This window comes from Anabrus simplex, chromosome 1 (genome assembly GCF_040414725.1).
Source record: "Anabrus simplex isolate iqAnaSimp1 chromosome 1, ASM4041472v1, whole genome shotgun sequence".
Lineage (NCBI taxonomy): Eukaryota > Metazoa > Arthropoda > Insecta > Orthoptera > Tettigoniidae > Anabrus > Anabrus simplex.
In genome coordinates, this window is record NC_090265.1 from 263,098,935 (window position 1) to 263,112,323 (window position 13,389).

Genomic DNA, 13,389 nt, shown 5'->3' on the forward strand with positions numbered 1-13,389 from the left:
TTCGCCAGTCATTCCATGTGATCTGTGTGGACGCATGTTTCATGCCAAGACTGGGCTACTAATGAGTCATGAAAAAATGTAAACTGCTGAAGAATATTCAATGCTTACAGCACAAGTTAACTGCAAGGTTGGCAACACCGTCCTCCCATTCAATGTTCTAGATGGATCAAAGTTTTTGCAGACAAAAGCGCTGTATTTTTTTTATATCCTCATGGTAGAGTCAAAATTTCACAACGATAAACCAGTGTTGATATAACACTGGTACACATTGTCAACGTCCTTGGACAATGACTACGTGCGAAGCAAATTTTTGTAGATTTTTCTATCGAGACATTGATATTTTAAGAACTATTTTGTAGGTTGTTATTGTCATGTGTTTAAACTTCTAGTTTAAGATAATTTTGTTTCTTAAACAGCATGTAGCATCACAATACATCTCACCAACTGCAGAATGATGACGTGATGCTAATATCAATCGCTTTCGATCCTTCTTTTACATCACTCCCACCCCTCGAATTAGAAGAGGCATCTTATCCCTCCAGCATCTTGGATAGCAATTTGTACACGTACAAAGTTCGGTCAACAGCTATTCTGCAAGATGCTGTACTCTCATACATCTGCAATTAGTCGCAGCAGGTGTTCGGAAGAAATCTGAATCCACATGTACTTCCTGTCGGTTTTGGGCATTGCTCTCTAAAAACAATAGACTTGTGACAATATAGATTCTTCCATGCGTCATCCAAGTAACCGAGAGTATAAGCTTGATAGTATACCAGGAGCAGTTTGAAATGATGTTCTCCTACGGAAACGTGTGTGCTGATGAACTTTGCCACAAGCCTGAAAAAGTACTGCACGCTAAATTACCTGCCCCTAAATACCACAGAAGAGTTATTTGAGGCTGATATTTTGGAAAGTAACTGTATAATCTGTTCTTTGTTCAGTTGCAAAAAAAATGAAGTGTTACAGAGTAGAAGTAAATTTTGAGTTTCTTTAAAGAATCTGAATGAATTTTGCAGCGATATGTTGAGCTAGTCCTAAAATTTACTACTGGTCACGAGAGCATTTTCTTATTGAATTTTCAGCATTAACTCTAATAGTGGACAAACCTGGGTTAATATCAATTGCCCCTTTCGGACTGTCTGGTGTGCCAATATAAAAACTTACAATAGGTACTTTTCTCTCTTTCCAGGAAGAATGTTTAAAGGGGATAGTCTGATGCGTTCTGAAACGCAGGGTGAAATGAAATACAGGTATTCATTAGTTTACATTTATTACACTTTACAACTAATCATTTTAAACATCAGTCTTAAATAATGACAAACATACAAGACAAACATGTTATATCTGACAGTGTTCTTGTATAAAGATCTTTCTTCATATAAAAGAAAAAGACAGGCCATTCATAGGATGGACTGTCTACGAGATCAATTGGAGGACACTAAAAAAAATTTCCATAACTTCAAAAAAGAAAGAAAAATCTACAATAAATTTTTGGAATGTACATCTACAGAGAAAATAGTTTCAGAATTGGAAACTAGAAACACTGTCAGACCTAAACACATATCAGAAAGCTTCTCTCCTCACTGATCCATCTTCTCAGAACCATCCTTTGCATCACCTTTGGGTGAACCTTGTGTATGAGCAACAGCTGGGGCATTAGTATGTTGGATCTGGATGACCCTTTCATTAGCAGCAACAGGTTTCAAGGACTGCAAAGAAATACACAAAAATTTAATAAACCTGAGAGACACAAAAGAAAAGAAAAACCAAAGTTACTTACAGCAAGAACGAATACACACCTTTTTGGGAGCCTGTATGGAGAGAATGCCATCTGATGACAATTTTGACACAACGTTTTCCGCATCAACATCCTCAGGGAGTACATAGCGCCGCTGAAATTGGCGGGAAATAAAACCATGCTCATCCTGTCGTTCATCATGTTTACCCTCCACAACAACAGAGTTTCCAACCATCTTAACAGATATCTCATCAGGTTTGAACTGCTGGACATCCAAATTCACCTGAAAAATAAATAAATAAATAAATAAATAAATAAATAAGAGCTGCATTCACTTTCATTATAAACGTTCTGCAGTACGTTATCACCTGGAAATTCCCATACTAGGAACACCTGGGTTGCAGAATCAACACCTCTGTACACATCAAACCTTGCCTCGTACTATACCACCTCCACCATACAGAGTTTATTGCTGGGGTTACTCTACCCAATTAGTGGACCAGCAGACCTTCCAGGCCATGAACTCTGGGGACAGACTCCAGAAGCAACGTAACCTAGTACCTTTCATTACCACATATCATCTAGGCCTACACAAAATAAATCACATAACAAGCATTCAAACTTCTCGTCCACACTCTGGATCTTCTATCAAGGAGTCCCCTAGTCACTTTTAGATGCCTGTATAACTTCAAGAACATTCTTGCCCATTATGAAAGATACCAACCCTCCCCCAGCCCCACCCCAGTTTTGGCTTTTTTTGGTTTGATCCTCCACAGCTACACCAACAGCTATCATAGATAGCCTAGGTGTCACTGAAGAGGCATACTAGGGAAATGAGCAAGGTAGTTTCCTGTTGCTTTCCTCACTGAGCCAAAAGTTTCTATTGCATATTAGTTTGTCAAGCCCACTGCAATGCATACACTAACCCTATGAGCAATATTTTCCACACCATTAATAGCAGGGACTGGCTACAGAAGGAATGGTATTACTAGCATCGTTCATACCCGTCACTTGCATCATATTGCCAAAGCCAAGGATGAGGCAGAGGGGTCAATGAAAAATGTTACATTTATAAACATCCACTGGATTAAGAATCTGGTTAAAATTGTCTAAATGGCAAATAGGCATCTCTGTGTTGGGCAACATAATTATGCACAACACTTCTAGTTTGTGGCAATACGTTTGGTTGCCTTATTCTTAGTTTATGGTTATAACTGACAGCAGGGAATTTATGACAAGTATTCCTTGTAGCAAATCAAAGGTTGAATTCCACCTTGTGATAGTGCTGTACCCTGTTTTAACGTTAGGACTGGCTCTTTCAAATGTTCCTGCATTTTGTTGAACTTCAGGCTGGCCTGAAAATAATCTTGCACCACAGTCTCCAGGACGATTTCTTTTGTTAGAAGCTTTGCAAAATACAGAGCGTTCCCTGATCCAGGGAATGGATTACTGCTGAGGTGACGCTTATCTCGTGGTACTGTCTGTTTGGTGCCGGCAGTTTATGTTGCTGGTGTGGATCATCCTGGTCATCTCCTGGAGATGAGGTGCAGTACTAGGAGGCAGTAAATGGGTGCATCATGCAAACATGATGATGGCATTGGTAACCATGTTCATTCTATTTTGGATTGAATTTTAATAGAAAGAAAGATGTTATAATGAATAACATTGTAACCCTGGTGTTTTCTGCCAGAGTACAGCTTAAAAATAAAAATAATATGCCAGATAAAGACGCACCTAATCAGCCATCATCTAGATGATCTAAACAGGTAAGCTATTTGGTCCAGAATTATATCCCTCTGCCATATGTTAGTAATATGAAGCATTATGAAGCTTCGAGTGGATGAGCTTCTTAAAGGATAGATTACTGCATGAACCACTTCATTTGAATGATTCACGGTAAAAATTGTGAACGAGTGAAGTAGCTCATAAGAATGAACTGGTTCAACCCATCACTAGTTACCAAGAATATGGCCTACGTGGTAGAGTTTTACAGTACTGTGATGTTATGAGGCTAATGAATCTAAATGCAGTCCGTTTCTTCAACTATTTCTTTACCAGTATCCCTTTGCTACTATATTTAAGGCAATAGACAATTTGAGACAATAGGACATTGAATTGCCTCCTAATGGATACTGGGCAGGAAAAAAAAAAAAAAAAAAAAATAAAGAGTTCTTTTGATTACAAAACTGTTGAGGGACAAGAGGGCATTTGTAAATGGAACAACATTGTTGTAATTGAGTATTTTTCAGACCAAAATGAATCCTTGTACCAAGAAGCCATTCGTGGTAAGAAGTAGTGCACTGACATGACAGTCCAGAATGTGTGGCTTCTTCTCAAGCAAAGCGAGGCTCAAACACGTGGCATTCAGGCAACGTATTGTTACTGTCCTCTTAGAAAGAAATGAGTGGGCAACACTGAAGCAAGTAAACCCTCAAAGAATGGAACATGATTCTAGGTATGACCTGCTAGATAGGCTGTAGCCAAGTATTGTAGCCATGTTTCGGTTTTTAGGTGCATACTCTATCTACACTGTCTTGCATGGCACGAGTTCGTTTGCATGAATGAGCTCGTGTAGGAAATATTTCAGTATGGTGGTATTTATTTTATTTTTTTTTAAATGCAACTTTTAAGACTGCTTGGCGTTTTAGAATTCTGAAGAATTTTAGCATGGAGAAAATAATGCATGGCATCAGCTTATTGGAAGATTCTGTTTGTGCTAAAACCACAGGACAGCTATGGCAAAATATTTAACCAAATGTTTTAACTCGAAATCAAAACATAAGGGTTTAACGAACCTTTTAAGGGAAAGGATCTATCACACCCATAGTTCCTGCGAAAACTGTCATGGCAATGAGCCATTGCTATAGACCTTTGTTATTCTGCCATTTATGCGCCAGATAGCAGCATTCTGCACAGAATGTGAAGAGCAGTTCTGATACACAGTATACTACGCAGGAACTGCCGACTATTCGTATTTATCGATATTAGTTTTAAAACGCACTCACTGGAGTTCAGTTTCTTGTGTACATCGTGCTTTGGTACAAATACGCGAGCATTCTTGTTTCTCTCGATACTTATTACACAGTGAAAATAAGCAGTATCATAGGCATATTTAGTGCATTAGCTAGTTAGTTCATTAAATAGTTTTCCTAGGCAATTAGGTGACTGACTTGCTATGTCTGAACTTTAGGAACACGCGAATTATCCTTCAACATGCTGAACACATTGGCGTTGGCTACTGAGTGCACGATTTGAAGCAGTGTATCGATTCGAGTGAATCAGTTCACAGGAATGGCAAGCTCACAGCACATGATTCACCTTACTTCCAGCAGACCGTGCTGAGTGGCACACTCCATGACTCATTAGCAGCACACTGGACACTGGCAGTGAACAGAGCTTGCATTTTAGTGAGATGGGAAAAAAAAAAAAAAAAAAAAAAACCACCACACCTACAGTTAATTATTGGTACACTGGAGCTGAACTTCCTGTGAAGCATTACATGCCAAAATATAAACGCAAGTGTTATTTCCAGAAACACAAAAGGCACTGATATGGACGAGTTAAGAGATGATGCTCACAATCTACCCTGGAATGACGTACTCCTATTGGACGATATAGACACGAAAGTAGACAAGTTTAACTCCCTTGTAATAACTGTGTACGATAAAACACGCCCCTAAGCGCTAGATAAAAGTTACAAGTAAGTAACCTCATTTTGTTCTGTATTGTAGATACAATACGTAAATCTTCGAAGATTAAAAATATTGTGTCCACCTATTCAATACAAATGGGTATTTTTAGTGGTTAAATTCTACATGAATTTAACACACCAGTTAGAGACATGTTTTGTCCTAGTTATGGGCATCTTCAGCCTATATTAAACTTAAGGTAAAGGATTAAAACTATAACACTGGAACTTATAATAAACTTAATCTAAATACAATTATCTTATGCTATTTACATAGTTTACAATATGTGCATTGGATTGATCACAACGTGAATTAGGGTTTCTCAATTTGTATTGACTAGAATTTATCACTGCGCGAGTTGGGGTTTCTTCAGCTGATATGGTCGCCTGAGTCTTAAGAATTTTAACAATACCGGAACCTTGGTTAAGGTCATTCATGTTAGGGTTTGAAACAGTTTGAATATTCCTTTAGAAAGAAGCATGGTTATGTTTTAAGATTAAAGCGTGTAAGTAGGATACATATTGTTGATTTCATTCATTGCTTATCAGATAAAAAGCTTTTTGAAAATTATGTCATTCTAGTTGATAAACTTCCCATTGGTGCATATTCAATCTGGAATACGAGTTGTCTGTAACTGGATAAGAGAGAGAAAAAAAAAAAAAAAAAAAAAACACAAAACAAAACAGGGAATTAGAATGACGAACGTGGAACCCAATACGGTAATAAATGTAGAGCGAGTGTTTTATTGTATGAACTTGCTGGTCTTGTCGACGTTAGCTGGGACCAATTGTTCCAGTTGTGTCTGAATGGCTAAGCTTGCTGCTCCTAGTTTAGTATTGATGCTGTAGCGGAGTGGAGCGTGGTGGGGAACGGGGTGCGAGTTTCAGATCGTGTGTCTATTGTTGCTTGAGAGGCGTTACTTGAATTGGATTGGGTGGGTCTTGCATTAGGTGTGGCTATTGGAGCGTATGCGTTTTGTGATTTAAACATACTGGGAACGTTATTCCGATTTACGGCCCAGATTAACCTCAGAGTGGTTTCATATAACGGATTTTCGTTATCGATAACATCGTTAAGATTATTATAAGTTTGATCCAAATAAATGTACAAGTTTTCCGTTTCGTTGAATAATTTCCCTTAGCGTAGGGTTTTAATGACCGCCAAATCATTTTCTATAGAAAATGATTGTCTATCATTTCTACCAGAGCATTATCAGCATGAAGAGCTAGGCTTTTTTTTTTTAATGGAATGTGGCATTGCTGAAAAGTAGAGAGCAAAAGATTGTCAATGTTAGTGCCAGTTGCACCCCTTTTTAAATTAGAGGCACACAGTAGAGAACTCAATTTCATATAGTTGAGGCAAAAAATAAGTTGAACAGGAGATATATTTTTATGATGAATGGTCCGTTATTGGACATTTAAAATTTTCCAGCTAACTTATTCCCGGTTGCCAGCGTTTTGCTCCAGTGTGCTAAGTTGGGCTCCGGCAGTGCCAATGCACTACAAAAGAGTGTCCTGGTGGGGATGCCACTTCCTATTATTAAATTATTTGAGCATATTATAGACCAAAGAGGAGCACAAGGCTAGCCGCCCTTGCCCCATACCGCAATCCAGTTGCGATTATTTAACTATCAACCAGCCATACATAGAACAAGGAAATGTGCGGAAGTTTAAAATACGAAAATTACAGAAACTTCTCTGAAAATGTGGAAAGTCGGCATGCCTGGACATTACTCAACAGCAGCGATAACAAGCTATATATAATGTTTACAAGCTTTCATGTTGAAGTCTTCATTGGTGTGCCTTCCATACAATTTTAAAAGAAGTGCGTGCATAGTGGGGGTAAATGTGGCCGACAGTTTTCACACATCTATCAGCCAAGAGCTTGAACGTGAAAGCATTAAGAACAAGAGAAACTTCTCAAATATAAAGACCATGAATAATGGACAATTTTACTTTTCTAGGAGATATAGTATCAATGTAAGAAACTAATTCTGAGAGTAGAAGACAAAGTGATCCTACCTTGGTACATCACACGGCATAGCCCTAGTGTAGGCACTCCACCCGCTCCACTTGCTGTACACGGAAGCTTGGTGGCCAGTGATGCTTATATTCTTAGTTCACGGGATTGCCGATAGGAGCGTCCTTTACGATCTGCCAGCGATCTGGGAACTATTGCCAACTGTTAAGAAAATGTCCAACGGACTGTTGTGAAATTTGTTACAGGTTACAACCACTAAATCACTTTTTGCCATGCCTGTTGTATGCGCCGCGGCGATAGTAATGACAGAGCTTGGCCGGGATTTGGAAGGATAGGTTACAGATAATAAAATTACATATTTTCTCGGCACGTTTCTTGCTGTGTTCTTATTCTGCGCAGGATGGTTACGGAGTCAGCGAGGTAGGAATTATGGGAATGTCATGTTGGTTAATGGCTGTATTCGTAGCTGGCGTGTGAAGACTTTCGTCGAGTCATAAAGATACCTTTTTGGGTGGGGTAGGTGGGTCTGTGGCATTGAACACATCTCTCTTTTAAAAGGATTTTGAAGTACAATTCATGCATATTTCTTCGCGAAGTTGGGTGTTATATACTGGAGTGCCTACACTAGGGTGCTACCTTCTACAGTAGTTTATGTGAAGCACTGGCAACGATTGTACAAGAAAGGATAGGAGGTACAGCCCCAGCATTTGCCTGGTGTGAAAATGGCAAACCACAGAAAGCCATCTACAGGGCTGCTGACAGTGGGATTCAAACCCGCTATCTCCCAAATGCGAGCTTACAGCTTTGCGTCCCGAACAGCAGTGCCAACTCGCTTGGGACCGTCTTATATATACATTTATTAAATACCAGTAAATTGCTTGGGGACCAATCCACCTTAAATGCCACTGGCTGGTTTTTTTAATTAAAGAAAAAAAATTATAAATTAGAATGCAATCTTGAAATATGAAGGAAACAGGGTGGTGTAAAAATTTCTTACCTTGAAACCATCTTGGGTATTCTGGATGTTAGAAGTTCCACTACTACGGGAAGCTTGATGGCGCCAAGGTCTGTAATATCCCGACAGAAGAGGAACCAAATTAGCGTGAGTTTGGAGCAAGTCATCGTTCAAGAGCCCCAGGCCAAAGTTCTGATCAAAAAGAGAACTTGGTCTTGCACGGGTGCGTGCTGCATCATCCAGCAAGTCGCTCAAGAAGATCAGAGACATCTGAAAAGAATGGGCAAAACTATTAGCAATCCCAGAGTAAATACTTTTTATACACGATTTTTGTACCTCTTACACCAGTTCTGAACAAACTTAAAATGGTCTTAAGTGTACATACGAGCAGATGTGATGAAGACAACTTTTGTAGGGAAAAAAAATAAAAAAGGGCTAGCTCTCTCAATGGGGCTGAATAATTCTGCACAATTCAGCAAGTCAGAGTGAAGAGGAATCCGAGCACAAGAAACCCTGGGCCATCCGGAGACAATATGGTACATGTCAACCAGGTGGATGTCAGAAGAGAAGAGGACTATGCTCCCTTATGGGAAAAGGATGGAACAATAAAAGTGCAGGAAAAAAAAAAAAAAAAAAAAAAAAAAAAAAAAAAAAAAAAGATTAAAAAACTTACTTTATCAAAATGTACAAGGACTAAAATCAACAGATTTATTCAAAGATTAATTATGCAGTAATTAAGACATTATCCAAGGTGAAAGGTGGTGGTGGTGGTGATTGTTTTAAGAGGAAGTACAACTAGGCAACCATCCTCTATATAACACTAATCAGAGAGAAAAAAATGGAAGGGGTCCAACACTTTGAAAAATGAAGGTATCAGCCAAAGGCAGAAAAGGGCTGCGAAGGGCATGAAAATGAAAGACTCAATACCGTCTGAGTCAGAAAAGAACAAGAGCTGACCAAGAGAAGTTGGATAGAATAGATGTAAGCGAGGAGCCTGGCACAAGCAAGTGGAAACAATGTCAGGACTCAGCTGAGGGCCCCGTGGTCACCAACCCACACTCCAAAGTTCAGAGCCCTTGGAGCCCTTTTTAGTTTCCTCTTACGACAGGCAGGGAAAACCGTGGGTGTTATTCTACCGCCCCCACCCACAGGGGGTTCTGAGGTGAAAGCTGGTCCGACTAGCATACAGGACAGCAAGATTCATAATACTGGGTACAGAGTGTAAAAAGAAGCAAGAGATACATACAGGAAAAAAAAAAAAAAAAAAAAAAAAGGAGGTAGCAGTTCTAATAGCAGTAAAAGGAGGGGATTAAAATCCCGACGGCTGAGGGAGGGACAGTACAGTCCGAGGTACTGCTACTAAAATTAAAGTGACAGGGATTGCCTGCTCCAGATACAGCACGATACGTTTGTCCAAGTAATGCACAAGTTAATACAAACCGTTTGCACATCAGCACTAGAAACACAAAAGTTTCAATGTTGATGAAGAAGCTCTCTTAAGTCATCTGTGGGACCAGATCAAATTCCACCTTATGTAATTAAAGGTCGCATGGATCACCGTAAGTACCTCCTTGCCTTCAATTTAATTTTCAACATATCTACATTTCTATCCTTACGGAAAGAATAGAGCTTGCCCAACATTTAAATAAGGAGACGCTACACTAACGACAAGCCGGTATCTTGTTAGCAGTGGTGAAGATGCTTTGAATTTGTACTACATATTTGAATATCGAATCACAAGGCCTCCAATATCACGAAAACATTGATTTCTTTTAAAACCATTCACAGTTACAAATTTCATTAGTTTCACGCAGTCTGTATCCACAGCTCTAGGGAGCAGCGATCAAATGGATGTTATATTCACGGATGTCGAGAAAGCTTTGGACAAAATTAATCATATAGCCTACTTTAAAAATTTTTTTAAAAAACAAATAGGGTCCCGGCATTCATTGTTATGTTTTTTCTTGCTTCCTACCAGAGTGAAAGGTAACGCGAGTCATATGAAAGATAATTCTTTGGGAGTAATTTTGAATGTTAATATTTCTGAAAATAAAAACCTACAACCTGTTTTCCAATGACTGGTTCAGGGAAGGAATGAATGAAGCCCGCATCTTGCAGCGATGATAGGAATCGTGCCGGCTGCTGAGCACGTCACACTCCTCTGGGACAATGATTAATGACAGCTGAAATGAAGCGACAGTGTTGCTGGAATGAAAGATGACAGGAAAAACCGTAGTACCGGAGACTAACCTGTCCTGCCTCCGCTTTGTCCGGCACAAAGCTGACACAGAGTAATCGGATTTGAACCATGGAACCCAGCAGCGAGGCCAACGCGCTGCCGCCAGAGCCACGGAGGCTTCTGTTAATATTGCTAAACTAACGATCTACCCTGTCAAATGAATTATTCAGATTGCCCACTATGTAATACTAATATAAATGGTCTTATTGGACATTACACATTTTCCAGCCAACTCGTTCCTTGTTGCCAGCGTTGTGCCCCAGTGTGCTAAGTTGGGCTCAGTCAGTAAATAGCACACCCATCAAGACGCACGATTAGTATATACCGTGGAAGCCACTGCGTGGGCTACTTGGAGCCACAAAATGCTGGTAACCAAGAATGAGTTACCTGGAAAATTTATAATTTCCAATAATGGAGCATTTATATTGGTACTATAATATTACTCATTCGGGACAAATATTTCAGGTTCCCTATGGGAATCAACATTTATATTATGCCTACTATATGCTGACGACTTTAAGTATTCAAAGCCATTTCAACCGTTAGAGGCTATGAATATCTCCATAGACCCCAGGAAGATAATGGACTGGGCGATAGAAGATAAAAATGTATATTTGTTGCTACTTGCTTTACGTCGCACCGACACAGATAGGTATTATGGCGACGATGGGACAAGGAAGGGCTAGGAGTGGGAAGGAAGCGGCCGTGGCCTTAATTAAGGTACAGCCCCAGCATTTGCCTGGTGTGAAAATGGGAAACCACGGGAAACCATTTTCAAGGCTGCCGATAGTGGGATTCGAACCTACTATCTCCCGAATACTGGCCGCACTTAAGCGACTGCAGCTATCGAGCTCGGTAAAATGTACATTAAGTTGTAAAACACCTTGATCAAGCCAAAATGATGCATGTATATCAAGTGAAATTCAGAAATGGAGAGTTTAGTAGAAGAACTAAGGCAGAGAGGTGCAGTAATGTTCATGTACAAAGTAATAAATTTGCAAATTGATAATCCCAAGTTCCTTTCCCGCCTGAGTTTTCATGTGCCACACCCAAAGTAAGGATTTCATTCAACATTTTCAACTTGAAAAAAAAAAAAAAAAAAAAAAAAAAAAAAACAGCTGCACGTCAAAACTCGTTACTTTTACAGACTGGAGAATCTATAATGGTACATCTGTGAAAAGGCGCAAGATTGTGAGCAACTGAAGAAAGACTAACAAGTCTGACAGACTGACAGCATACAGCTTAATACTTGGTGCTCGACTATGTGGCATGTTCCGAGCTGTCAGCTGCGAGAAAGTGTAGAATGACAGACGAATAAGCTTGATCCGAGCATTTAAACGTAGGAACTTTTACTCCAGAGATATGGAGAAAGGAAGAGAAGGGGGTAGTCATTTTATGAAATAATGATCACCAATACAGTGGCGAGGCAATGATAAAATAGGGTCGAAGACCTACGGACCGAAGAAGGCCTATCAGTGTAAATTAGAAGACGTGCAAGTATTCAAACGGCAGGAACTTCCAAAGATCTGTTCCTTTAAGAACTCTATCCAAAGACTGTCGGGCGAAGGGTTTTAGTAACGACTATTACTGGCCACAAAACATGCGATAGTGTCTAGTGCAGTGCGTTCTGCAGTAAAATGCTGCAGTTCTCATGCACACTTGTGCGCAATCCCTTCATAATTATAACCAGAAGTTTTTGGTATATTGTCTGATCTCCGATGTTTTAAACAGTTACATTGAAGTGCAATTTCCACTAACACATGCAAACAAGAATGTTTTTCTTTTTTAAAAAGTCTTCATCACGAATACTATAAATGGCGAAAAAGCTTCTTACCTCGCTTCAAGATAAAGATGTTAAATAAAGCTTTGGAACAACACAGCCAACAAAGGGCACAATTAATCAGAACACACTTCGCGCTTATCTGAATAAGTGACGGCGTGCAACGCGCTCCCGCGCCTTTTATTGGCCAATTCGCCTTCGGGAATATTCTCGATGTTCTCGACAGATCTACAAGACTCTCTGGAAAATTCTAGAGCGGAAGAGTGAGATTAGGAACGGAAATTGGCAAATTAAGCGATAGAATGTAGTAGAAATGCATTCCATAACAAAGTTTTCAGCACCATTCGACCCATTCCGACCATTTTCTCCATAATCCAGTACCGCACGCTTTTCTGTGTGTTTGTTCTGTTATAGCACGGTATTCTGTGGTGTGGTGCACTGTGTTTATTCCAGAGAATTCGCACTAAATTTTGAGAGCATTTCGTGAGAAGTGACAGCATGTGGGATCCTAATGTTTTTTTTTTTTTTTTTGCTGTTATATTTTAATTCACTTATTTGACAAGAAAGGTGGTGCTGTAATTTCATTATTAAAACATACGATTAAGCATTCAGGTGTTAATTAATTGACGGAATGCCCAATGAAATTGAAATTAAGTAAACTGATAGTGTGTGAATCTATCCTGAACATTGGGCTATCATTTGATCAAGAGTGCAAGTTGTAATGCTATTGTTTACCGAACTGTGCTTTTGAAGTCTGGCACGACGTTGACGTGATTGGAACGTGTACAATTACAGAAATTGATTGAAATTAGATTTCAGTCAAGTGGGTATTGTACATTATAAAATACATTCTATAGGTTATTGGTTTCTTAGGCGACTCATTTTATAAGTCGTGTTCCAGTAGGTGCAGTCCAGTATTCAAGCAAGATTTGTAATTGTCAAGTAATTTTCATGGGAAGAGATATAGGCCTACAGTCGGTAACAGTTTTGTTCGTACAGCTGTTACAG

General features: G+C 39.4%; 1 protein-coding gene across 1 annotated transcript; it reads right to left on the reverse strand.

The window, feature by feature from the left end:
• Nucleotides 1-1,253: 1,253 nt before the first annotated feature.
• On the reverse strand, nt 1,254-12,560 carry LOC136864759 (alpha-crystallin A chain). Its single transcript, XM_067142129.2, has 4 exons — nt 12,436-12,560; nt 8,405-8,632; nt 1,800-2,021; nt 1,254-1,709 (listed from the first exon to the last, which is right to left on the reverse strand). The coding sequence occupies exons 2-4, from the start codon at nt 8,630-8,632 to the stop codon at nt 1,581-1,583; spliced, it is 579 nt and encodes a 192-aa protein (XP_066998230.1). The 5' UTR covers nt 12,436-12,560; the 3' UTR covers nt 1,254-1,580.
• Nucleotides 12,561-13,389: the final 829 nt, after the last annotated feature.